This window comes from Pyrgilauda ruficollis, unplaced genomic scaffold (genome assembly GCF_017590135.1).
Source record: "Pyrgilauda ruficollis isolate IOZ18807 unplaced genomic scaffold, ASM1759013v1 scaffold8, whole genome shotgun sequence".
In the NCBI taxonomy this organism is placed as follows: Eukaryota; Metazoa; Chordata; class Aves; order Passeriformes; family Passeridae; genus Pyrgilauda; species Pyrgilauda ruficollis.
The window spans coordinates 7842069-7869912 of NW_024529932.1; the positions used below are offsets into that span (position 1 = coordinate 7842069).

General features: G+C 40.8%; 1 protein-coding gene across 3 annotated transcripts in view; it reads left to right on the forward strand.

The window, feature by feature from the left end:
• The first annotated feature begins 2783 nt into the window (after positions 1-2783).
• ALKBH8 (alkB homolog 8, tRNA methyltransferase) overlaps positions 2784-27844 on the forward strand; it is a 43974-nt gene continuing 18913 nt past the window's right edge. The window contains exons 1-9 of one of the 3 annotated variants that reach the window (XM_041487440.1): positions 3583-3821; positions 5743-5792; positions 7488-7619; positions 8485-8625; positions 10536-10776; positions 11849-11980; positions 12838-12933; positions 14276-14380; positions 17406-17476. In XM_041487440.1, coding sequence (XP_041343374.1) covers positions 8494-8625; positions 10536-10776; positions 11849-11980; positions 12838-12933; positions 14276-14380; positions 17406-17476 — 777 coding nt within the window. In that variant the 5' untranslated portion in view covers positions 3583-3821; positions 5743-5792; positions 7488-7619; positions 8485-8493. Of the gene's footprint in view, positions 2812-3582; positions 3822-5742; positions 5793-7487; positions 7620-8484; positions 8626-10535; positions 10777-11848; positions 11981-12837; positions 12934-14275; positions 14381-17405; positions 17477-27844 lie in introns of those variants that run through there. The other 2 variants (XM_041487442.1, XM_041487441.1) reach the window with 2 other exon arrangements.

A 27844-nucleotide genomic window follows, 5' to 3' on the forward strand; every position in this document is an offset into this window, starting at 1 on the left:
TTGTTCTCCCCTGGAGAGCACACATAGACATGCACGTAGAATAGAGAGTGCACAGAATCTGGAATGTGGACACTTAAGAGAAACAACCTTTGGGCAGGTATTTTCCACTTGTCAGAACAAATTGGTAATGAATTACAAACTGGTATCATTAGCATCATCCTTTCAGCAGCTTTCAGGGTTGGGTGGTTTCCAGGGCTGAGAGCCTCAGAGAATATTTTAATAGAGACAGCAGCTGTTGATGCGGCCTGGTTGTTCTTTCTCCATTCATTCTGGCTCTCAAGAAGAGCAGATGAGGCTAAGGCTTAGTGTTCACAAAGGTTAAAAAGGTTCTATGCTGTACTCTTACTAGTTAGGTATCAAATAGTCATACTTCAAATATAAGAAAACTTAGGCAGAAGATCTGTGCTATCACAACACTTTGCTACCCACTGTGTGGGTCAAGGACAGAAGGTGACTTAATAGCACAGACTGTGGTGGAGGAAAAGAAGTGGAACCACCCTTCTGATCAAGTAATTCCTACCTCCCAAATATTACTGGCTGGTGGATATGTCCTGTCAGCCTCACACGCTTAGTGTACTTTTACCTACATGGAACAGCTGTGTCCTTGGCATAATAGGGCATGGTATACATTCCAAGGGAAAGTGTTGTTGTTTCTTGGTTGGTTGGATTTTTTTTCTTGTTTTCTTCCGGGTAAGCACAGACATGGGTAGGTTCCTCCAGAGTGTGCATCTGGGAAAAAACCTGAGGAGCTGGCTTCAGTCTACAGGTTTACAGGCTCATCAGTCACACCTTACATACCACCTGCCTGGGAATTCCATACATCATTGATGCTGACAAAGGTTACATACCCACAGGAGGCTGAGGGAGGAAAAATAGAGAGAGAGAAAAAAAGAGTTAGGCTTTAGTAATAAGATGCAGTGAGAAGTAGAATATTTGTCAGGTAAACAAAAGGTAGGCAATCCCAAATTCCAGCATTTTGGATAAAGAAGGGAGAAAGGTTATGTCTAGGGGTATAGTATGCAGCTTGGTTAGCCCATGAAGAAGAAAAATGAGGCAAAAGCTTACACACTGTATCTCTGATTTAAGGGGCCACTTTCTCCACAGGGAGTCACTGAGGTGTGGAGATGCTTCCTTTCGGTGAAGTAGGCCTCTCACTAGTGTGGGTTCTCTCCACAGCCTCAGGGGGGTTGCTGGCCAGATCAAGAGCGGTGCAGAGGAATATTTAAGTACAACCAGAGGTTTGGTCTTCCCATGGTCTTGTCTGGACTGACACGGTTTTATCTTTCTCTGTCTCAAGTGCTGTGGCATGCCAAAGGTAATGTGATCAGTGCTGGCTGTGATGGTGGCTTGTCCAGGGGATGGTCTCTTCTGGTAAGCACCTGAGCCTGGGAGAAGCTGTGATGCTGTCTTTAATCCATCCTGGCCTGGTGGAAGCTGTCTTTAACTTGCAGTGTGGATGTGGCTTTCCCCATCTGGTTTTGGATCCCCTGTGCTGGAGGAGGCACCAATGAAGGAAAGGAGGCAGGTGTGGGGCTGAGGAATGGTGTGCCACTGCATGTACGGTTAAATCACTGCACTTGTTCTGTGAAGACTCAGAGGGAGACTCTGGATGGAGAGGAGGATGGCAAAGAGCTGGCTCTACTTGGAGAAAAGGTGGCATGGGGAAGACCTGGTGGCAAGCGCAGCTGGGAAGCATGGAGTGAGCAGGAACAGGAGGTGGCACAGTGACAGTAAATGTGCGCCCATGTAAGTTGGTTATAGGGGGCTGCTCATCCCCTTCCCCTTGCCACACTGACTGTCCTGGATCTATCCAGCATGGACGTCCCTCTCCCCAGGACATGTGGGAGAGCCCTGGCCTGGTCATTGGGAAATCTTGGCACATAGAACTGGCTGCTGCCAGAGAACCAGAGAGCCAGTTAGGTTGGAAAAGACCTTTGGAGATCATGAATCCAACCTCTGACCCAACACCACCATGTCAAATAGGTCATGGCATTAAGTACCATGAACAGTCTTTTCCTAAACATCACCAGGGACAGAGACTCTACCACCTCCCTGGGCAGTCTATTCCAAGGTCTAATCACTCTTTTCATGAAGAAATACCTCCTAATGTCCAACCTGAACCTCCTGCAGCCTAAGACTACATCCTGTTGTCCTGTCATTTGTTACCTGTGAGAAGAGCCTGACCCCACCTGGCTGCACCCTCCTGTCAGGCAGCTGCAGAGAGTGATGAGGTTCCCCTGAGCCTCCTTTTCTCCAGGCTGAACACCCCCAGCTCCCTCAGCTGCTCCTCACAGCACTTGTGCTCCAGACCCTTCCCCAGCTCCGTTGCCCTTCCCTGGACACGCTCCAGCCCCTCAATGTCTTTCCTGCAGTGAGGGGCCCAGAGCTGAGCACAGGATTGGAGCTGTGGCCTCAGCAGTGCTGAGTACAGGGGGACGGTCACTGCCCTGCTCCTGCTGCCACACCAGGGCTGATCCAGGCCAGGGTGCCATCGGCTTTCTTCGCCACCTGGGCACACCCTGGATCACGTTCAGCTGCTCCAGATCAACATCCAGGTCCTTCCCAGTCATTCTTCCCCAGCCTGTGGCGCTGCCATGGGTTGCTGTGATCCAAGTGCAGGACCTGGCACTTGGCCTTCTTGAATCTCAAAGCCTGGCTTCCGTGACCAGTAACAAAGCGACAGACACCTGCAGTCGCTACATTCCCCCGACCCCGGCGCTCCGCGGGCAGCGGGGCGGGCCGGTGCCATGACGGCGCGGCGGGGGCGGTGCCGGGGCCGGGTGCCCGCCCCGTCATGGCCGCTTCCTGCAGGTAACGCGCCCGCCGGGCCGGGGCTGCAGCGCCCGGGCCTCGCCCGGCTCTGGCTGGGGACGGGGAGCCGCGGGAGCGCAGGCGGCCTCTGCCGCTGGTTCTCCTGCCCTCGCCGTGCCGTCCTGTGCGGGGAGCAGAGCCCGCGGCGGCCTGGCCGCGGCTCCGGCTCCATTTCTGTCCCTGTCTGGACGAGGTGGTGTAAGGGGGAGAAGGCCAAGTCAGCCCCTACGTCTGCCTCACAGCTTTTATAGCCTCCCCTGTGTGTGCTCAGGGCACAGCAGAAGGGACGCTGCTGTGAGGGTGGTGAGGCCCTGGAACAAGTTCCCCAGGGAGGCTGTGGGTGCCCCAATCCTGGCAGTGTTCAAAGCTTTGAGAAACCTGGTCTAGGAGGACGCGTCCCTGCCCATGACCCAGGGTTGGGACTGGTTGATCTTTAGGGTCTATTCAAACCCTTAACATTCTGTGATTCTAAGACGCGCTCCTGTGGTTATTCCTGTTGTCGTTGCTGTTTGCAGCGAGTGCCCAGAGCCGGGGGTTTGCGGGGTGTTGGTGGGAGGTTTGGTGCTGGCTGTGCCTGGCAGAGGTGGGATGGGACAGCCGCGGGGACGTGCCGGTGCCTGGCAGAGGTGGGATGGGACAGCCGCGGGGACGTGCCGGTGCCTGGCAGAGGTGGGATGGGACAGCCGCGGGGACGTGCCGGTGCCTGGCAGAGGTGGGATGGGACAGCCGCGGGGACATGCCGGTGCCTGGCAGAGGTGGGATGGGACAGCCGCGGGGACATGCCGGTGCCTGGATGTGCGGCTGCCTTCAGGCTCTTAAATCTCGCTTGAGGGCCTCCCGAATGTACTCTTTCCCCCGGATGTTTATGTGAGTACTGTGTCCTTATACTTTTGTTGTGTCGTGTCTGTAGCACAAAACCAAGCCTAAAGTGAGTAACAAAGATCCAGCTTATCCCTTATCGCGGCGCTCCCTCTGCCGACAGCCGCCGCTCTGCTCTGCCCGGCCGCCAGGTACTGAAAAATAGTTTTCAGAAGCGGCTTCTACAGCAGACAAGCTTCGTGCATTGCATTACAGCTTTACATTAGCCTCTGTAGTAACTTCAGGCCAGTTTTGTAATGTGCGTGTAACCTTAGCTCATATTGCAAGGGGAAACCGTTTTCGGTGTGTATTTTCAGGAGATACTTTTCAAAAATACTTATTGTAAAACTAGGTGGTAACAGTAATTAATTGAACAGTGGATTAACCTTTTTTCTTCTGCAGTCATATTGGCCTTCCTAAAGGAGGTGTGGGATCCTAGCAAATGAAGTTTCCTACTTCTACAGAGTTGAGTGTGATTCCTTTATTCAGAAATCAGGGCAGACTTGGTTTCTGTGCCTGCCTAATTGAGCCACTGGTAATTGTGAAAAGTGCCATTCACTTTTGTTAAAATTTTAAAAGTTTAATTGTAATGAAAATAGTAGTGCAAATACTAATAAAAATTAGGACAATAAGAGACAATAAAAAGCAAAGAATTACGGATTTCCGGTTACCTGGCACTCCACCAAAAGACACACCTTGCTAACAAAGGATTACCCCTTAAAAGCAATAGCCTATTGCATATTCATATATCTCATACATTATTCAAACATTCCTTTCAAACTAGGGTGTTTCTGCCTAATTTTATCTTCCCCCCCCCCCCCATATTGTAAATCAGTCTTCTTGGTTCCTTGAAGTCTGAGCTTTCCTGATAAGGAAGCAATAATTCTTCTCTTGGGATCTTGGTGTCTGTTGCTGTTATCTCTATCCAGAGAGGATAATGCGAAACATTTCTTGATTATCTTTTCCATTCCTTGAGCTAGTTAGAAAAAGTATCTTATATCACATAGTTTCTATATTATGCTATCACCTAAAAACTATATTTACTACACTACTTAAAAGAGATTAATACAGCATAACTTTCCAACATAACGCATATAGTATTCATTTTAATATTTATGGAAAGCCAATATTATAATATGTATCTATAACAGTAATGACACAACAGACAAGACACAGAGTTTAGACCCGGTTCAGACAGAGACCAAGGGAATATTCTGCTGTCTCAGCTGTGCAGGTATTACTGTTCAAGATGCCTTCAGAAGCTGGAGACACCAGAGTGATGCTGGCAAGCATGATGCAGCACATCAGGAAGGTCTTCAGCTTCTTGAGCAGCAGGTTAGAGGCTGAATGTTGTGGGCTAGGTCATCTCTGCCTGCTATTTAGACAGCTGAGTCACACCTCAGCTGTCCCTTGTTCAGCTGTTATGAAGGGATAAAAAGTAGTCTTTCAGCTTCAGTTTCTGTGCTAGTTTAACAAATATTGTGGCTTGACTTCTTTTGCCTGGAGAATGTGGGTGTTTGTGAGGACCTGACTGAAGGTCTGACTAAACTCAGAAGTGCTTTCCCCAGAGATCAGGTGAGGTGTAGATGTTATCGGAGAGGCCTGACCCTTTCAGTTCGAAGTCCTCTCTTCTGCAGGCTGCATGACAGTGGTCTGACTGCTATGGGTGATGTGCATAGCCTCCATGTTTTTCCATCAAAATCCAATTTGCCTGGTTCCAAAGTATTTGCCTGTCCTGTATTTTTGCTCTCTTCCTGCAAACTCACCAAGCCAAAGATGTGTCACTTTCCTGTGGAGTAGTTTGGGATTGCCTGGCACCCTCTGCAGAGGACCCTGTGCATGTGTAGGCTGTAAAGATGTGGGCCTTTGTTCATCTGTGTGTGCCAAATAAGGTGGCAAAAGGTGTGGCAAAAGGCCAAGCCTTTTGGAGCCAATTGTGTAGATGGTGATGCTTAGAGATGTAGGGTTTAGTGGTAGACTTGGCAGTTCTGGATTAACAGTTGAACTCAACCTTACAGGTCTTTTTTTAACCTAAATGATTTTTTGATTCTGTGAAATCTTATAATTGTACAGCTTGGTCATAGCAGGCTTCCTGAAGGAGACCGCAAGTCATCTGACTCTTGGTAAGGGTAACCCATTAGATGCACTTAGGAGAATTTACTTAATAAAAACTTTTTGTGCTTCTTTTCATGAGACTTTTATTTTTGCTCTCTCATTTACCTTGGTTTCTAATTATTTTATGATTTTGGGTGTTGTTTTTTTTTAGTGTGGAGTTTTTTTGTTTGTTTTTTTGTGTGTGTGTGTGTGTGTGTCTCACTGTGCTTTTTTTTTGGTTTAAGCAAGTTTGAGATTTTTTGATCGTATTTAATTAATGAAAGTTAAGAGGACCATTGCTCTCTGTGTTTCTAACACTTTGTTGATTAAGTGAAGAATCTTACTTTGAACTGTTTTGAGCTATTTGTCTTCAGAAGGGAGAATGTTTTCAAATAAAGAGCTGTGGCCTGTTTGCAAGTGTGCCATTAGGAAGGGAAAATGATTATTTAAGAAGGTACCAAGAATTTGAGGAAGGGAAGGGAAAAAATCAGAGTATAAAATAGGCAAAAAGCCCCTACTGAGCACTGTTGCTTTAAAGGGAAATGGCAGACAGTTCCTACACATCTGTAATAAAACTAATTTTGTAGAGATCAAGATTAATTCCATAACCCATTGATGTTTTCAGCCTCTATACTTCATTTCTGAAGTCATGTGAAATAATTGTTGTAGTAGTCTTCTCCTTTTTCTGACACTCTGCCCTGTTTCAGTGTTGTTACTTGTGAGATTTTTGTCTTAGGCATCTTGCCTCCACTGCATGTGAGCATGGTTGTGATTGAATTCTCTCTAAGAGATCCTAGGAAATGTCAAGAGTCTAATGGTGGTAGAATGGATTTTGGTGCTGAGTAATTTATTAAGTGTTTTTTGGTTTTTACTTTTTTTTCCTTTGGTCAGGCTGAGCTATAAATGTGATCTTTATGTGGTCAGGCATGTGTAAAAACTTGAATAATGCCAGGAGGTCAGGGTTCAAACTGTTACGGCCTTGCATGTACAACCTCAAACTTGTTCGCAGGCATCTGAAACCATATCAGGAGAGAGCTGTTGATGCCCACCGTGCCAGTAACTTGCCATGTGTGCTGCAAAGTGTTGTTGACAAGGGTTTCAGTTAATTTAAGACCACTGTAAAATTGTGTTTGAGAATGGAAGAGGAATGGTAGGAGGATGAACTAGTAAGTGGAAAGGAAGAGCAAAAGACTGAGTGTTCTTTGTCAGCATTGATCCTGCTCCTTTTTGGAGGATTAGAATCCTTTATTTCCACAGAGTGCCTTTGTCATTCTGATTCTCTTCAAAGATTTTTGATTTTTCTTGTGCAGTGCAGTTAAAAGTTGTACAGGTTGATGATGGTAATGCTGCAGCAATCACAGGGAATACATACAGCTCCTGTGCAACACTTCAATATTTCATAACAATTTTACTAGCATATCAGTGCTTGTTTAAAAAAAAAAAATTTGCCAAGTCATTCAACACAAAGTTGTAGCAAATACTAATATGAGGGGTTTTTTACCTTTACCATTTTTTGTGGTACATTGTCATATTATCATGGTTGTGTCTGCAGTTTAGGTACTGGGAAGCAGCTCTGCAGTCATGCAAGCCAGAAGGCATGCAAGTGGATGAGTGACTGTTGGGGCAGTGGACAGAGTTAAATAATTACATATAGGGGTGATCGACCTAGTTTTGCTTTGTTTTTTTCCCTTAAAAATAACTGAAACAAAACCATTTTTTGACAGGAACAGAAGATGGAAGGATTGTTGCCAGGTTGGTGATGATAAAAGAATGGAATAGGACAGACAGTTGCAATTGGATTGTCCAGCTATACTGTTAGGATTTTTGGCAAAGAAGAAAAATACTCTAAATTACAGGTAAGGGGTTATGTTATAGGGAGAGATAAAGTCAAACTGCATCAATGTCTGAGAGCTTTTTTGTAATCATACATGAGATCTGGACTCCTCCCTTGGATTTGAAGGAATTAAAAAAAAGGAAAAGAATGTAGGCTCAAAGAAATGTGGGAAGGTGCTATATGATCTCAATATAGTGTTAGACCAAAAGTGGCAAAAGATGCAGCAAAATCTAGAGAATACCAGTGACCTTTAAGTACTCGCTGGTTGGCAAATTCTGTGTTGCTATGAAATTCAGTAGTTAATACATACTTAAATATATATATGTATATATATGTATGTATGTATGTACACAGTTTTCTGTTCCTTCGCACAACCGGAATCTGATTTTCATTAAGTTTGGGAGATGTGGTAAATGATACAGGGAGCATCCTAGTTGCTTGCTCTAGGACGTGTAAGTACTGCACACATTTTTCTACTCTCAAGAAAGGCAAGTTTGGCCAAATGTCACACTTGATTGCAATTAGGTTAAAGGAGCCAAACATTTCATCTCCAGCTGAAGCATTTGGTGAGGCATGAGAATAACTGAGAAGCTGAGACAATACAAATCTCATGTCAGTTTCACACATAATTCTTTTCTCATGTTCTGCTCTGGAGAGACTGTAGAGAGAAGGAAATCAGCTCAAATTACTGTATGAAAACAGGAGGGGCAGACAGGTTAAAACCCACAAATGGATCTAGTGATAATGTGAATGTGAATAAAGGAGTGAAGAGGAAGAGAAAATGGAAACTGAAGTCAAGCATCATAGCAATCTTTTAAAGCTTTATTTTTGGGAGAGATCCTTTTCAAGCAGGACACTCACTATGTGTTGTTATTTCTGCTTTCCAGAACACCAGTATGGAAGCTAAAACCAGTGAAGATAATTTGAAAGTCCAGAAAATTAAGAAGAAGGTATTGAGGAAGCAGGTCAGAGCTCAGCATACATTGATGAGACATGAGGGCATCAAGTGCGTCTCCCATGCCACACAGGTGACTGGTAGTTGTGATTTTGATGGTAGTGTTAAAATGCTGCTTATCTGTGTTTTCTTCTCACATGTGTCTTGTGTAAAATGCAGTTTTTAAAAATGGACTTCCCAAGATTGAGGATTTTCTGTGCTTCTTTGATTTCAAAGCAGAACTGTACTTCAGCAGTTCAGGGTCTATGGAGAGACTTTGGCCTTTGGATAAGTTTTTTTTTAACCTGAAACAGTAGTTGCTTGGGTTGAGGAGGAGGAGGAAGCATTGGAAATGCTATTGAAGTAGATAAACTTTTATTCTCTTTCTCTGTGGTTTCTTTTATTTTCTTCAGGCTTTTAACTTTCGTGCCTTTATATCTTCCATGGTTCTCTGTCAAGTGTAATTGGTCTCATCTAAGCTCCCCGTTTAGAACATGCCTATCTGGGAAATCTTTTCCGTATTGTTTCTTTCCTCTAAACATTTAAGGCTGTGGTTCTGTGGGAATTGAGCTGGTTGGCTGACTTGGAGCTGTTTAAATGGGGACAGCTTTCTCTTTCTTTGCAGAAAAGAGACCTAGCAGAAAGCTACTTGGGTTTTTGATTTGTGGTGTTCTGCCACACTAGAGTTATAGCAGATGAGAGAATGACCTCACAGATACTGATGTAGCAAAAAGTGACAGGAACTTGCAGACAGAAAGGGAAGTTAGAGTTTCTAATTTCCCTCTCTCATTTTTGAGGAAGTACAAATGGCTTGAAACACTGTAGAGCAGTATCATATTACCCTATTTACCCATTTACTTGTTCATCCTGATACTGAAAATTCTTGCCATTCAAATATGGAAACATCAGTTAGATCTTTATACATTTTTGTAATAAAATTTGCTTTAATTTTTGCTCAGATTTCAGACAAACTATGGACAGATGTTAATGACTCAGCAATCTTGTTTATATTGTAAACTCTTTAGAACAAAGACTGTGTTTTTCTAGTGTTGCTTGGAAATGGGTCTGTAATTTGAAACTTGTTCCCCTTGAAACTGTGCCAGGTACCAAATGATCCATCTAGTCTCTCCAAAGAGTAATTTTGGGGTCCAGTAAGGTCCTTATTAGTGACAGAACATTTGAATAAGTAATATGTGAAACAAAATCATAGTGCTAGTGGTAAACTTGTGTCAGCAATGTAGAAAATACTTCCAGGCTTTGTGCAAGAGTCTGACTATCTCTAAATTACATCATCAGTTGCTGCATGTGCTGCAGCAATTGTGTAGTGGGGTCTTTGTAGATTAAGTGAAAGGAGTGGTTTGAACCTCTGTATGTCCTCTACACACATGGGTCTCTTCATCAATAACCTTCCAGAAAATAGCAGTAATTAATAATGATGAGGTAAATCTTGAAAAATATGATCCTTGGCAGACAGCCCAATGCAGAGCTTAGAAGAGATGTTAACAGAGCCTTCACAATAGGCATAATCACAGCAGTGCTCAGTGTATAATTTTATTTTTAATGACCTTCCTCTTCAGTTCTAAACCTAATTTTCTGGGTTTTTTTTAGAGAAATGAAATGCTGTTGTTTGAATTAATTGAACACTTTTCCCAGCTGTTCCAGAAACCTCCAAAATTATGTGTGCCAGTGCCACTGTTTGCTTGCAGTACGCTTGTCACACACATGCCACTTCAAAGTGCGCATTAACTGAGGAGGTGTTTCTGATAGAGGTTGCAAGGCTTTCAGCCCACACCATGTGCTGGGCAAGCAAAGGTTGCATTAGCCTTGTATAACAAGCTCGTGGAAATGTAAATATCTTGTGCAGAATACATAAAAGAGTGCTCGAGTGCTCATGGGTTTAATTTTTCTTTATACTGCTGTTCTCCTGGTAAAATGTTAGTTTCAAATGAACCAACGATAGTCACAAATTCTTTTTGTTTTGTTTTTTCATTCTTTTTCAATCAGAGCCTGGTTATTGCCAATGCTGGTCTTGGTAATGGGATGAGTAGACAGCAATTGCTCAGAATACTAGAAGAATATGGAGCAATGGAAACACTCTTAATGCCACCAAATAAACCATACTCATTTGTGAAATACAGAACAGCAGAAGAAGCCAAGAAAGCCTTTAATTCCCTTAATGGAAAGGAAGTAACACTGGAAGACTGTGACCAAAACATTGTTCTATATATTAATTTTGTGGAAAAAGGTACAGTTTTTTTGCTCTCCTATATATCCAGCTTCCTGCATACTGCTTCCCTTTGCTTTTACTTTCTGGGTTGTAAATATAGGTAAAAGCACACTAGTTTTCCTAAGCAGACACAGAGAATGAAAACTAGAATCTGAGATTCAGGACATAAAATAATCTTTGCTCCTTGTATTCCAGCTTAGGATACTCTAATTTCAACTCTATTACTTGGAACCAAAAGGGAAATAAAGGTCTGAGTAATTTCCTGACCATTCAATACTGCACATGTAGGATTTGTGATTAAGGAGCCTTGAGAATCTCTGGACAGTTCATTGGATTTCTTGTGTGACCCTAGTTTTGCAATCTCCTATCTCAGCTCCAGGAAGAAAAATATGCACAATGAAATTACTGTCGTTTTGTTTCCCCTTCCCGTCAATATTTTTTTTTCAATTTTTGGCTGATTATAAGCTATTTATTACAAGAACTGTTGCTCTTTCTGTGAGCTTTGATAGTGCCTAGCAAAAAGGGTTCCTGGTGTTGGTTTGTACATTGTACAGCTAGCAGATAGCTTTTTTTGAACTCTTAGGATAGCAAACTGAATGTCCCAACATCAGTGATGTTTTACTTTCACCTAGGTATTGTTCTATACTCCATATTTGTACATATTTGATTACAGAGTACTCTCTGTCGGTGGAAGCAATCTGCTGATATGATAACTCACTAAAATTCTACAAATTTAAAATGAAATTCAGGTAGAACCTGAAGTGATTGGGAAATTCTGTTTACCATTATTTTTATAGGAAAGCCACAAGCAGTTTTGTGTTTGAATAGTGTAAAGTCTTGTTTGTCTTACGCAGTAAAATTTTAGAAAGCGCTTCAATGATACAGAACTCGGGCCTTACTTACCCTGTTTTGTCATGACAAAAAAGGATCGTTCTTTCTCCAAATAAGACCACAGTGAGGGCTCCATTGTATCACTAAACATTTCTACAGCTGTGCTATATTCTCATACAAAATAATTATATCTCCATAGGGAACACAGGTTTTATTTCTCTAAAGAGTGACAGAATTCTCTTTTTTTCATATACCTCAGTTTCCTTGCAAAATGCTTTTCCTACAAGCTTGCCTCCAGGCTTAATTGTAATTGAAAAGATTATTTCTCCAGAGGAAGAAAGGAGGATGTTGGAGAGTATTGACTGGAAAGGAGATGAAGATACTCAGAATGGTGGGTACAACTATAGGAATCTAGACATTCTGTACTTTTATGCTGTTTTTTTCCTGCAGTTTCAGGTTACAGAAAGTCTGCATCTCGGGAAATGCATTGTCAGAAATGATTCTGTGGCTGCTCTTAGCATTTTAGAAATTGGGTCTTGTACTGAAAGTGATCAGTTCCTTGGGACAAGTGATCTGAATTGATATTCTAGAATGGATTTACTTGAATAACAAACCTGCATCCGGAGACAATTAAAGCCTTCTTTATGTGTCTTGTGCCAAGTACAAGACTGTTTGTATTTTGGTGTCCAATTGAAGAGCTGTGTCTTTTATGTGAAAAAAATAACTTAGGCATACATTCTGGATGCTTTTCCTTGAGCTTTTGGAGTTAAATCCTTCAATAAATGAATTATTGGAAATCACTTCAAACTTCCTGTGTAAATTTGTTCCGTGGAGCAACACGAAAGGTTATGCTGACCTTAGCTAATGTGTAACTTGCTGATTAATGAGAATGATGGATCTTGATGTATCTGTAGGGTATTCAGCAGGTGTAAATTCAGAGATCAGGGCAAGAAAAAGATGCAATAAGCATGGCTCAAAAAAATTGGTATTCCCTGCTTCTTGCATATACAAAAACACCATCCCTTTTACTCAGAACAGCAGTGAATGTGATGCTTAATGAATTACAAAAGATAATAAGGAGAAGTGTGTGCATGAAGAATGAGGGTCACATACAATGGTTAACTGGCTAATTAAAGAACGTTTAGGCTTAACAAGTAGGATGGAATAGGGAAACATGGTAAATTGCCTGCAATGTTTCATGCAATCTTATGTAGTCTAATCTTACTTTAAAGTTATGTGTTTTTACAGCCCAGAAGACTTTAAAGCATAGAAGAGTAAAGCATTTCGGATATGAGTTTCGCTATGATAACAATAATGTTGATAAAGACAAGCCATTACCTGGAGGTGAGAACTTCCCTATTAAACTGTGCTTATTTTGCACCAATGTTTGAACCATTATATAAAGCCTTTAAGCCGTGCTGAGTTATGGCTGTGAGAGTCTGGTTAAAGGAGAGCCTTTGCTGTATTTTAAGCACACACAAAAGTGCTTTTGAATTTTGAGATTCATTCCAAATTATTGTTAGTGGTTTAAGCTTGTTGTCCAGTCACTTGGAGCCAGAGGTTGCTGCCCTTTGTTGAGCTCTGGTCAAATAAGGCTTTTGGGATTGTAATTGCCACTCCTTTTTAGCTTTTTGTTCCATAAAACAATTATGTGTTACAAATTGCATATTAATTTATTTGGGGGATGTGACGTATGTTGCTGTATATATTTATCTCAACCAGCTTGAAGCTTGCTGGTTGCACACTGAAATAAAATTTCCTTTGCTCTGAAAGCAATTTTGTAAAGGTTTCAATAACTCATATTGGGAGTTGAAAGCTGTGAGTCAGAGCAAAGCAAGTGAGTCATCTTATAGACTTAGATTTAAAAATAGTAAAATAGGAGAGTTAAATTCTTGTAAAACTTGAAGGTGTTTAAAGGTGATGCATGTGTACTGGGGTGGATGTGGCATGCAACAGAAGGATTCTGGTTATCTTCAGATTTTACCTGTGAAGCTATATCATTGTAAGGAGATTGATATGTGAATTGTTTTCTAGTCTCACAGACTGTTTTATGTGTGAGAAAAGCATAAACACTTCTTGGGAGAAAACAAGAATAAAAATCAGTAGATTCATGGAAGGGATAGTAGTAACATGTTTGTTGGTGTTACCTTCAGCAGAATTTTTCAATCAAGTCCTCAGGTTAAGTAGCAAACCAAAGCTTCAGTGGAGGACTGTGCCTTCCATTCCTGTTTCAAGACCAGCTTAACTTCAGCAGATATTTTGGTGATATCTGATGTAATTCATAACAGATTTCCAGGGAATAAAGTTTTTAGAGAGGTCTCTGCACAACTGACTCTGCATTATAATTTTGACTGCAACTTCTTTATTGTAATTGGTAAAAACCTTTCCTCTGATTTGATGTGGTTTGATTTATGTGTAGAGATACTACAGTTTGCATTTATAAGGAGTAATCTGTTTCTGAATGCAGAGGCCTTGGAAGAATGGCCTTTGTAATTTTCAGATCTTCAAGAATATTGGACTTGGAAGTTTAGGCCCTCAGTTCTGATGTGTGTGTTAGCAGCAGATGCAGTGTAATCATCATTAAAGATGGATTTGCATGTATATGAAACTACTTCTGTGTATTTCCTAGTTATATTTATTGTAAAAAGCTGTCCTGTCTTGTTTACAGTTCTCTTTCTTTAACTAGGTCTTCCTGAAATTTGCAATCCATTCTTGGAGAGGTGCTTAAAGCAGGGATATATCAAACATAAACCTGATCAACTGACTGTAAATCAGTATGAACCTGGACAAGGTGAGTTCATTTGTCCCTCAAAAATTTTGAACTCATTATTTTACATAGTGGTTTAGCTCTGGTACATAACTAAGCACCATGCAGCTGCCTGCTCACCCCCCTCACTGAGGCAGAGAAGACAATTGGAAGATAAAAGTGAGGATACTCATGGCTTGAGAGCAGGACAGTTTAGTAAGTTAAAAAAAAAAGCAAACAAAACAGAGGAAGACAAGTGATGCTCAGCTACTAGCCAATCCCAGCTCAGCCAGTCCCTGAGTAATGACATCCGTGGTAAATTTCACCCTTAGTGTTAATACTGATCACAATGTTGTATGATCATGTGGAATATTCTCTTGGTCACATGGGGTCAGTTGTCCCAGCTGTGTGCCCTCCCAGCTCCTTGTGCACCCCCAGCTGACTTGCTCATGGGGAAACATGAGAACCATTAGAGACTTTGCTGTGTAAGCACTGCTTAGAAAGAGGGGAAACATCCATGTATTATCTACACTGTTTTCATCACAAATCCAAAGCATAGCACTGTACAGGCACCTATGGAGCAAGTGAACTACATAACAGCCAAACCAGTACAACTTCACTAAGAAGCAGGAGAGTGTAGCATCTAACTGTGGAATGGTGCAGGAACAGGATTTAAGCACCTGCTTAGTGTATTTCCTCTGTGACCAGAGATGCTTTGAGTCAAAACTAAAGTCTTAATACTGGTTTCTGCACATGGAAACTTAGATTTAGAAATGCAGGTTTTGATACCACTATTATGGAAGATGATGGAGTCCAAGGTCATGATTTGAAAACTAACTGTAAAAACATGTAGGAATAAATAGTCATATTTGGTCTTCTAGTTAAGTGCATTTTTTTACTCCACACTTGTATTGCTTCCTGTAATGTGCATACAGTCTCCAAGAAATGGAGACTCTCCTGCTGTTAGTACATATGATATAATGTTAGTTTATGTGATATATGGAGTCTTAAGTATGATGCAAGCAATGTTCCCTTATCCTAGAAATAAGGAGTTACTGTATTTTTGTATTTTTTCCCAAACTGGAGGCTTCTGAACAAAAACAATCTTCTAATCACACTTCTAGGGAGCAAATCACGTGCTGTACTTTTTGCTAAGCTTAGTCATCAAGGTTAAGTATCTGGCTTGCTTTCCAGGGTGAGTATCTCATTTGTCCTTAGGAAGAAAGAACAATGGCTTTACTCTCAAAATTAGTGTCTGGCAGCTATTACAGTGTCTGCTGAAGAAGGGTCTGAAGAGCTGATGCTGTTTGTTTGTGTATCTGACAATCTGTTAAATTGATACAGTTGTATATTTCTGGCTGAGGAGATTAGTTAGAATTGTAGATGTCTATCAAGAATGGAAGCAGGTTTTTTTGAAAAATCAAACAAAAACCCTAGCCCAAAGCAAAATACCCTTTCTTAAGTGCAAATCATCAGGATATGAATGAGCACAGAGCACAGTCAGATTAATACTGCCTGCATCCTGGATCTGAGCCATTTTTTCACTGGGAATTGTACTTAAAATTTTAGAAAGTGAGTTATGGCTATGGGTATCTAAGCTGGAGGGGCCACACATAAGATACAGTAAATGAGGAGCGTGGGTCAGTGTGGTCTTGGTTGAATTATTGGTGATGGTGTGGAGAGCTATCAGTGTTCTGCTGCACAGTGAATTGCACAGACTTCAGTGTGCCTCTTGAAGCAGAGCCTCAGTGCTTTGTACTGAGGCAAAGTTATGAGCCGTAGCAGACAGGTATCTATCTGTCCTTGGTTTTCAAGTCTCACTGATTTTCTGTCAGATTAAATGTTGGTCTCATAAAACACTTGTATTGTTTTAGCTGAAACTAATGGAATTCAGAATATTTACATCTGGATGTAAAATCTGCTGTATAATAAGGGTGCTTTATAGAGCTGACTGACACATCAGAAAAAATTGTCTTCAACTTAAGAGTTCTCTACAGAGCCCAAAATGAACTTTGGTAGAATTTTTAATAAACAAATAAAAATGTTTCAGTTTGGATGATATAGGAATGGCTCTGCCTCGGCCTGCAGTGGATCACAGGAAGGTGCAGTTGCAGTTCTCCCAAGCTGTCTGCTGTTCTCCCTTGCTCCACTGCTGCCTGCAGTTCCCCACCATGTGGTGGGATCTTGCTGTGGCATGCACACTGCTGTTCTAGCATTTGGCATTAAAATGTGTGACACAAGCTGCAGGGATTGGCAGTTTCTTTCCAATTAGCAGATGTGAAAGAAAAATCTAAACAAACCCTTAAAAATGACTGTCCTTTTGGCAATTCTCAGTTATGTGTATGTACTCATACACACACTGACAGATGCGTTACCCAGGGGATAGCCTAGCAGTGATGTTACTTTGCCTAGGAAGTGCAAAGCAGAGGCACACTCGATCCTAATAGTGCCTGCCTCTGAGGTAGCAGGTCCTAATGCTGAAGCTGAAATTCTTAATGCACTCATTTGCTTAGGAAAGAGGGATTTGAAATTACTCCTCTGTGAAGGGAGTGAGGAAGAAATATATTATCATGAATGAACTAAAGCCCAGAATCACCATAGGTACCGTAACTGTTGCTGCCAAGAGCTGCACTGCCTGCAAGGAGAGCCAAGTGCTTGAGCTTCTCTCTGCAGCAGGGAGTTATCCAGGAGTGAGCAAGGCCTTGGAGTAACCTGTACTATTTTCTAGGTATTTTTACTGATTATATAAGACACTTAGGTTAATTGTGTCCATCTAATCTGGGCATAAGACAATTGCCCCAAATTGGAAGGCAATTCCCTTGTTTATGGTAAGTTTCCTTTGTTCAACCATACATGCCAGTTTTCCATACAGACATCTGTAGAACTAGAGCTTGCCAATGGAGATAGCACTCTGTTACTGTTGTTGTTGTTATTATTACCATTACTGTATTCATTTTTTTGTTGTTAGTTTTTGATTTTTTTTTTACACTCTGTTACTGTTGTTGTTATTATTATTATTACCATTACTGTATTAATTTTTTTATTGTTAGTTTTTGATTTTTTTTAACAGGAATTCCCCCTCACACTGATACACATTCTGCTTTTGAAGATGAAATAATCTCTCTCAGTTTGGGAGCTGAGGTAAACTTAATGTTTGCATGTGGTCTGATGCTTTGCTGAGAAGTTCCATTTTTATATTGTTAGTTTGATTTTCCATGGTGTGTGTCCACATTCATGTGAACTTTATTATCAAGTATGAAAGGTGGTGTGATATGCTAATTAAATAAGTAACTGCAATATGATGTTGTCACTGTAAAATTTTCCAGTGATATCAGTGATTTTTAAATCTTGGCATCCAGGTCTCCACTGATCTTCCTTCATCTTTATTTCATACTTTAATTTCACATATTCTGCCTCAGTACTGCAGCCCTGGGCTTTCTTATCCTTTCCATTCCAATGAAAAGGGTGACTCTGGCACAGATGCTCTGTTACTTCACTGATGTAACACCATAAGCAGTGCATTTCTGTGTTATTGTATTGCAGCATACCTCAGCATACCTGAGACCTTGATGGTCTGAGAGATGGCCAAAAATACAGTGATGTTAATTGCATGAAAAATACAAATCTTTCTGGGAACTGGTCTGCATGGAGCATTTTGAAGCTATAAAAGGTTGGAATGTGTACATTTCAACCAGGGACACAGCCAGACTTGGACCATTTCTAGATATTTCAAGCATAGGCATTACAGCCTGTTAGGTTTCTCACAAATTTCAGTGCCTTTTCCTAATGGGCCATAAATACACTTTTCAAGTGCAGGCAGTAAAACACAGATGTAGTTAAACAAGACAGTGGCCCATGAAATGCTCTGTTATTTATGGTTTTTCTTTCTAGTACTTTTACAATTGTTTATGATTTCTTTGTAGTTTTGTGCACTTAGCTCTTCATCTGATAGTAAAATGAAAATATCAGTTGCAGTAATATGTCATTTACCTATTTTAGGAGTGAAGCCCACTTCTCTATTCCCATTAAATCTTAACCACAGGCAAAATTTACACACTCTATTAATAAATAATTGGACTTACACATACAGCATCAACCATTGGCGTCTTTCTCTTCTTCTCTCTGTAGGGTATTTTTTCCTATCTGAATGCATCAGGCTGCAGTGTGGTAAATGCATCAGGCTGCAATGTGGTGGAAAACATGCATAAAGCCATATGTCTTGTCCTTTCTTTCTTCTCCTCAACAGTAAATGCACACATTTAACTAAAAAGTGCCATAAAGATATAACCTTGCAACCCAGCTGATTCTGTATTCTATTTTGGAAATTGGCAGATACTTCAGAGGAAATAAAAGGAAGCAGAATGCCTCATTATACTGAGTAATGGAAAGAGCATTTCTTTCAATTGCATATATGCTTGTCCCTCCAGGATCTGAGTTAGGCAGATCGTGATAATTAATAACTGCAATAAATGCCTTGGCTTATGAAAAAGAAGTCTGGCAGAACAGAGGACTAAACACAAACACCCTCCTAGCCTGGTGACTTAGTTATCACCACAGATTCTCAAACTTTTTGCATCATCTTCACAGACCAACAGGAATGTTTAGGTTGGAGGGAGTCTCTTAAGGTCATGTAGCTCAAGCTCCTGCTTAAGTAGGGTCAGCAAAAGTAGATTGTCCAAGACTGTGTCCGGTTGTGTTTTGAATGTTTATGCAGATGGAGACTCCAGAATCTCTGTAGGCAATCTTTTGCAGTATTTGACCTCTGTCACAGTAAAAATCCAAACTGTTTCTTTGTGTTCTGATGGAATGGCATGGGATTTAAATTGTGCCCGTTGTTTCTTGTCCTGTTCATGTACACTGTTAGGAAGAATCTGGCTCCTTCTTCTTCTTCATTCCTTTCCATCAGTTATTTATACACTTTAATAAGAGCCAACTTCCCTGATCCTGAGCCATCCCTTGTCCAGGCTGATCAATCTCAACTCTCTCAGCATCCCTTTATGTAAAGATATTCCTTAATAATCTTTATGGCCCTGTCCTGGACTTGCTCCAATAAGTCCATGGCATTCTTGTAGTGGGAAGCCCAGTCCAGTTCCAGTACTGGACAGAGTACAAGAGATACCCTTTCACCAGGGCTGATAAATGAGAAAGGATCACCTCCCTTTACCAGCTGAGTGCTCTTCCTAATGTAACCCAGGATGCTGTTGGCCTTTTTTTCTCCAACAGTACATTTGTGGCTCATGTTCAACTTCTTATTACCAGCATCTCAAGGTCGTTTTTGGCAAAGCTACTTTCTAGTTCATCAGCTGCCAGTGTGTGGTGCAGGACTTGGCACTTCTGTTTGTAGAAGTTCATGAGGTTCCTGTTGGCGGCAGTTGTCCAACCTGTCCAGATCCTTCAGAATGGTGGCACAACCATCTGATATCAGCCACTTGTCCTAGTTTTATTTTATCTGCAAACGTGCTGGATGTGTGCTCTGCCCCATCATCCAGGTCACTAGACCCAGTATCAATCCCAAGAGCAGTCCACTAGTGATGTTTAATTTGTTTCTGCCTGATTTATGTTGAAAAAAGATTATTGCCATGTATGTTCATCTTAAATATAAATAATTTTGAGAAATAAAGGCATGATTCTTCACTGCATTTGTCTTGCATCAGACAATCTACAGCAATCCAGGTTCTTAAACCTGTACAAAATGAGGTGGAAATGTAGGTGTGAGGTCCTCTTTCCCCTCTCAGTCTTATGAAACAGTTTTATCAAGAGGCACACAGTGGCCAAGTGGTGGCCCTGGTTTGTGTAATGCATTGTATTTTGAGGAGTTTACAAGATGGATTAAATTTGTTTTGAAGGAGGAAAATCTCATTATTGCTTTGCACTTCTGCCTATCTTATAAAAACTACTGAATAGTTAGAGGGCAAAGCAGTGCAAGGTTGTCTTGTCCTTTAATACTTCAGGAAAAGTGGGAGTCTCAGGCTAATCTTTTCTGTTTGTAATCCATTTCTTTGCCCTCTCCTGGGAAACAAGTGAATAAAATGAGACTTTTAGAATGTCCTGTGGGCTTATAATTGCATTTTATAAATCACAATATTCATTCTGTCTTTAGAGGAGTTGATACACTGAAATTATTAATGAATATCAGTTTCAATGCTCTGTTATTGAATGCAACTTTCTTATATTCAGAAATTGTCATACTAGGAAAGACAAAGCTATGTGGTAAATTTAGGTGAACAGTCTTTTATTAAACTTAATGGCAAATCATGTTCTGTATCCATAAATTTGAACAAAGTACTGCAAAACAGGGATCAGTTCTTTCTGTTGAGAATTTTGGTTTTATTTCAGTTAGGTGTTATTTTCAGTGCCTCCATTTGGTGTCTCTAAAGATATGCAGTTTTACAGTATTTCATCTTAGAAGCCTGGCCAAGTTTGCAGCTGTCTCAAAAGAGTCGTAATTTTAACCTGTGTTGAATTTCTCTTTGCAGGTTTGCTGCAGGAACTTGATCAATATTGAGATTTCTGTTTTTCCAGTTTTCCTAATTTGCCATTTTATATGCTGCAGTGTAATCCTTGATTTACTAAAACTTTAGAAACACAGAGGTAGCGTTTCATATGAGCTATGTAGTGCTATGAACATATCCAACCCATAGAGGAATTTTCCCTTCCTGGCTGCAGATCTTACTCCCAGTCTAAAGTTACCAATACCCTGTAGTCCCTCCTTGTTAGGTCTGCCCTGCTGTGTCTGAGACTGCTGTGGGACATCCAGTGTGCCCTGCCAGAGAGCAAAGCCCAGTCACAGTTTGCTCAAAAGGGATGTTGGTTTGGCACAATATCCTGATTTATGTTGCTGTGTCCCATTTTCCTAAGATGCAGCCTCAGGCTTGTCATTCTCTTCTCCTTAGCTCTGCTTTTCCTTGCCTTACTCTGCTTCCTGTGTCTTGGGCTGGCAAAAGGCTGGTACAAACACAGAACTGCTGTGATGCTCTGTCTAGACCCTGACCTAATGTCTGAGGAAGGAAAGCTCTAGGGATGTCATCCAGATTTGTGGCTCAGGGTTAAAGAGCGGGGGCTGTGTATGGATCCTTGACCTCTGCGTAGCTTCTGTTCTTCTGAACATGTTCATCATCTCTTAGCCTGTGGATCTTAAGTACTTTGATCTATAAAGAAAACCTGTGACTCTCTTAAGCCTTGAAAGCAGAGCAATGTTTCAAAGAAAAGCTTCACCAGTCCTTTTGAACAACTTTGAGTATGGTCATTCTAGAACTGATAGAATGAGGTATGCTGCTTCTACTCATCTCTCAGTCTGATAATTGACCCTTTTTCTGGCACTTTTGCTTCTTACCTGTTGATCTATTTCCAATCTGTCTTGGCTAACAAACAGAAACCTGTGGCTGGTATAGCAGCAGCTGTTTCTGTAATAGCTGAGAGATTTTATGAGAAGCCTTTAGAAAGTCTAGACTGCACCCAGCCTTTGACAGTTGGCAGCTCTTTTGTGTCTTGCATGAGCTTTAACAAGATAGCCAGGCACTGCATATTGCTGTGTGGTCCAGCTCTTACTCTGCTTATCTTGGTTAGTTGCTAATTCAGTTTAATTTGCTGTTTACATATATATTGCTTTATTTTTCTTGAAAGGGAAGGCAGAAAGTATCTTACCTATATAAAGTATTACTATTGGCTATAGTGCCTATACCGAAGTTTTTTTCTCTATGTTGGTAGGATGGTAGTGGGTGAAAGAGTAGTAATAGTCATCACTACTTAAAAAGAGATTGTATTGGCAGAATCAAATTGTCTCTGCATCCAAATGGAAGATATTAGTTTTAATCACTACAATCTAATGCTGAGTTCAGAAGTTTGTTCAGATGAGGTAGGATTCCTGAAGCTCAATAATGTGCTTTTCCAGTATGTAAGACAGGTGCAACTCAAGAAGTGTCTTACAGTCATGAATTTTATTGGTTCTTGAAATAGCAACTTGCAGTGGTTTTAGCTGAAAATCCAAATGGATGTAATTTATAATTGTATGCCTAGTTGGTTTGTCCCATTTAAAGTGGTATTTCATTTTTGAAAACTAATGAGGAGTTGCTCCATGTAAAAGGTGTGCTGAGCACTGCAGATTAAATACATCAAGCTTCATAAATCTATCTCTCCTGTTTGCATTTGCTCTTTATAGATATGTCCTGTGTGTTTCTTTCTGTCCGTTGTCATACCATGGTTGACTGTCACTGAGCTTGGAGATACAAGAGCCACCAAAATCAAGGGAAAACTTCCTTTTGATGTAATTGAACATTGAAATATGCCCTCTGAGATAAGCAACAAAGCCTGCAGCCCCTTCATAGGAATACTTACAGCAGTCTAAATGCCTCTTTTGGGAAAGGTGAAATATTATGTTCTGAGGGGTTTTTTTTGTGCTGAATGGCTCTTCCCTATTTGTATACAGGATTCTGTTCACAGATACCAGGACATCCTGCTGATGTTTCCACCTGATGAGTTATTTTAACCCTCGGAAGGATCCTGAAAGCCCAGCTTTCATGTAAACTGTTTGGAGGGAACCTGTCCTGCAGTAAAAAAACCCTCCTTGGTTGTTGATCTGGTTTTAGCCAAGGGTCACAAGAGCAAGGCACCCACTGTGTGCAAATCATGTAGACAAGCATTTGTTTCCCAAGTGCTGTAGGAATCTGCGAACCAATTTCAATTTGCATTGAGATGGTACAAGAAGAGTATTCTGGTTTGATCAGAATTGCCCCCAGAACAATGATTTGGTAGCATTTTTTCTCTAGAAGCTGTATGGCAGTAATTTGTGAAGGAACAGGACAGCAGTGTGGAGGTGTTGCTTTCTCTGATATCACCTCGGCTACTTGAGAAGAACAAAATCAAAGCTAAGCCATGGCAGAGCCATATTTCAGTTTTCTATGTAAAAATACTCTATTTTGCTCCCCTTTCATATTGGTGAGACATTACAGTTTCCAGCTGCATCTTTGTCTGAGGCTGGGTATTTATTATGAGTGGGCCAATACCAGGTAAATAACTGAAAAGGTTGGTCTCCTGTCTCCCTTCTGTTGGATTTGTACCAGCCTGCCTTCATCTCCACAGAAGGAAGAAACTTATACCCCATACCTTTCCATAAAGCTGTTCCTCACTATGCAAAGCCCAGTAACTCCTATTTCAGTGCTGAGGAAGGAAGGCACCCTGTGGTTTGATTGTTGAATGTGCAGAATGTGCTGTGACTTGATGAGCTGTTTCTCTTGGGTCTGCTAGAGTGGGAAGTTGCTTTACTCCATTCTTTGTATGGTTTTGTTTCCTGTTCATGGTCCATTATTTTGGCAACTGAGGGGGAAGGCAGACTTCTCCTGGTTCTTAGCAGTTTGCTTTCTTCACAGTCAGTTGGTTGTTCTTTCTAGCATCCTGTGTTTTGTTTGAGCTGTTGTAGTGCTGAGAAAGGGTTGTGGGAAGAATGTTCTCTTTGTCTCCTGAACTCCTCTGGGCAGTGTATACAAAGTAAATGTGGAAAGAGAGATATAAGAAATGGCAATTAGGAAGAATTTGAAAATGAAATTCACTCAATATCACATAGAAAAATACATTGAAATGCTATAAGAAATATAATATGGTTCCAGTTATTTTTGTATGATTGTGAGAGAATGCGTACTGTGACTGAAATACTTTCTAAAATGTTTGCAGTCTGCAGTAGGGCTTAAGATTTTCTAATTGGGGTCATAAGTGCTAAATAATGAAGGAAAGCTTCTGCTTAATTCCTTTACCAACTTGATTCTGTTTTAACAGAACCTGTTGTCTCCAGGCTATTTGCTGTTTCTGTAGTGTGCTTATTTTGTATGCTGAGGCAGCACCATTTCATTTTCAATTCTCAGACGTCTGGCTGTTAAGGCGCTACTGTGACACACAAATACAGATACTGAGTTTTTCAGTGGAAGCAAAAGTACTCTCTAAAAAATATCTTGCTATTCCATAGCTATTGCTACATCGTTCTAATTGGTTTTCATATGATAGGAAAAATGCCGATAGGTAACAATCTTGGAAAAATATTATATTATGGTGTACAGTAGCACTCATTTTAAATGAAAACCTTTTTTTTTCTCTTTTGCACTTCATGCCTCCTATGTATTCTTCACTATGATACATTTTGCTAATGAAGCAGATGGAGGGAATGACAGAAGAAAGAGATGACATTGTTTATGATGAAAATCAGCATCAGCAGTGTTGGAAAACTTCCTACCCAAATTTCAGAATGTGTTTTTCCTTTATGGTTGTTTTCCCTGTTCTAAAATAACATGTATATGTCAGATGTGTGGGAGCTCTGTGGGTTGAAATGTAGCAATTGAGTAATTGATAAAACAGTTTTCTTCAGATTATTTTAAAGAAGTGTCTTTGTGTCATGCAGTGTCTTGAATTATACTTTATGGCCACAGGAGACATCCTTAATTAAGAAGATGGCTTTCATTGGCTTTCATTAGTTATTTGGATTTGGATTTTTTGGGGTTTTTTGGGGGGAGGGGGGGGGGCTGGTAATATGCTTTTGACTGCTAAGGAACAAAGTTTCTTAAGGTATGTAAGCAATTTATTTAAATTTATGCCCAGATCTTTGTTCCTCAGTAGATTTCCCTTTTACAGGGAAGATGTAGAAGATTAAGAAACAGGCCATATGGTAGTTTCTATAGCAATAGATTAAAAAACATGTCTTGTCAGCCCTTATGAGGTATGATGCAAGAATTAGTTTGGGAAGGCACAGTTTGCATGTCTTGCATCCTGGCAGTTCTCTTTTATTGTAATGATCTCTGAGACAGCTGTTAGATGCAGGTATGAGAAGGACTGGCTGACCTTTGTTTCAAACTATGAGGGCATAAATTTATCATTTCATACCTTTGAATTACAGGTGTTCAGCATCACACTGTTTCCATACTACTTTCTCAGTATATAGGGGCCAAGACTTTAGTGATGATAATAGTGCAGGAAGAGATTTTAGGTAAAGCAGAAGTCTTTTAAACAGAGTTGAAGCATCTGCTGAATCCATACATGGATGCCTTATTAAATAACTTGTTTCAGTGGTATTTAGTCCAGGATTAAGACCCTGAAATGTTAGTGTTTACAAGTAGGTGAGTACCTGTGCACTGCATGCCTGAGCTCCTCTGTAATCAATGGGGATTGAGTCAGTCCAGCCTATGGGGTAATTCAGCTCATGCTGAGTTAGACATCTCTTGTTTCATTTCATATGTTTCAGTTCCCTAATGGGTTGTTTTAAAATTGAAGGCCAAATGTAGATCTTAATCTTGAACTGATTTGCCTATTTCCACCCTAGTCTTAGCCTGAATTCCTTTACTGCAGCACTGCAAGCAGAAAGCTGAAACCTGCAGAGGAGAGTAAGGTTTGGTGAACAATCCCAGTTTTTGTAGAGAGTGAGGGAAAATGGTTTTCCACAATGTCGGATAATGAACATGCAGCATGTTTTACCCCTGTCTTGAAAGACACTGAACCTGCAAGGACTTGGGCTATTTTACAAGAGCTGGTGGGTTTGTGGTATGAGTCTACACTTTGAATATAAATATTTCAGGTCTTCTTTGCTGTAGATTACACTTACCTGTATTACTCCATGTTTGGCAATATTGCTCAGGCAAAGCCTGTTTTTTACTGTATCAATTATTGTTTATATAGCATGGTGGCTTTATTCACTGCTCCTCACTGTTTCTGCTGTAGGAAACTTGCAGTTAAAGCCTGTGGTTGATGACAGGATGATTAATGTGCAGGTAGCGTGGAATGCATGTAAAATTACAGTTGAAGGAAGTCCTGCTTATGTGTATTTGTGACATCAGTAAGGTGAGAATTGTGTGTATTTCCACAGGTATTGGTAAATAATCAGTGGTTTAGAAAGGTGAGATGTACTTTTTGAGTGCTGAAGTGTTTGCCTCTCTACTTAGATATTGAAACTCTCCTGAGAACTACTATAAAAGTGTGAAAGAATTACAAATATGCCACAGCATCACACAGACCATGTGCTACCACACACATCCATTTAGGATCCTCTAAATATCAGAATCCTCTATATTGGGATCCTCTAAATATCCTAAATATTAGGATCCTCTATATTAGAATCCTCTAAATATCATACTTGCATATAAATTTGTGCTTATTACAGAACAGTTGTGTCTCTGTTGTAAGGACTTGTTTAGTGGTTTCTTGGTGGACATTTGGTACAGTGTTAGACATGTAAATAAGGATTATTTGCTTTTGGGACCTAGAGTAACACTTTAAGTGCAAGTTTGAGGAGATGTAATTGAGGACACAGAGCTGCTTTCTTATGAGGTCTGGGCTTTACATCTTAACAGACTGAGCCCTCTGGAGGCTCTCAGGGTCAGAATGTGTAGGAGTCCTCTTGTGCTCTGCCATTGAACTGTCCTCCATTAGAAAGCAAGAGATGCAAAACCTTAGAAATATCCTTTCCTTTGGAAAGGAAGGTGAATGATTTGGTGCATTTCAGGCACATTCTGCCCTAGTATAGTTGGATGCAATTCCTTCTATGTCAGTGTAGTAGCACCCATGGATGTGAGGGAAGATACATGACTGAAAAAATGGGAAAAATACTGCAGAGGAGGCTAAGTCAGTAAAAGAAATTAAATGAAGACTAACAGCATTAGCCTCTTGCTTTCTCTGTACTAAAAGAGTTTAAGCTAAGAGCTAGGGAGGCAATTTATTAAAGGATGAAGATGAAATGTTAGTGAGAATGACTGACAAAATTGGTTCTTGTTGGGAACTTGGCTGATTCTTTGACTCTGGATTCACAAAAGGACATCAAGGTTTTATGCTTGGGTTAGATAGCACTTTCCAGAAAGGAGACGTCTGTAACTGTTGGGGCAAGAGAGAGGGGGGAGCAGTGGTAATGCAACTTTTACCGCAGTAAAAGGAAACTATTGCCTTTTACTGTAGGGATTGAAAGCCTTTTATATACGAGTCTAATGTACAACATTGAATTTTAACACAGGTCATTACCTGGAATCTGGAAAGGTGCAAAGACAATGTCCTGACATACAGAAGAAACTTGATACTTTTAGAGCAGTAGGAACTGACATATTTAAAGGCTTTTGAAACAAGGAGTCAGCTTGAGCAGAAGTTTGTGGGATGGTGCCATAAGTACCACCAGCATCCCAACCTCTGCCAGGGCTGGGCAGAGCAGCCACCTCGCTGGACATCACAAGGAGCTGGCATCCAGCTTAGTGAGGTGACTGATAATTTCTAATGACTTGGTGTTGGCGAACCTCCAGAAATGAATCCGTAGGTACAAAAGGAGAGAGGTGTATGTTCCTACTAGCTGTGACAATGCCTAAAGAGGATTAGAAACTCCTCCATCCAACTGTGGTTAGTTTGAAAATTACAGTAGTTTTTCTCTTCTTGTGCACTACATGAATCTTTTAGAGAGAGGCCAGACAATAAAGGAATTTGTATCATGGAGTCATTGGCATACAGAATAACTAGCAGAGATCCTGGTGTGCTGTTCAGTGGAGGCACTCAAATCTC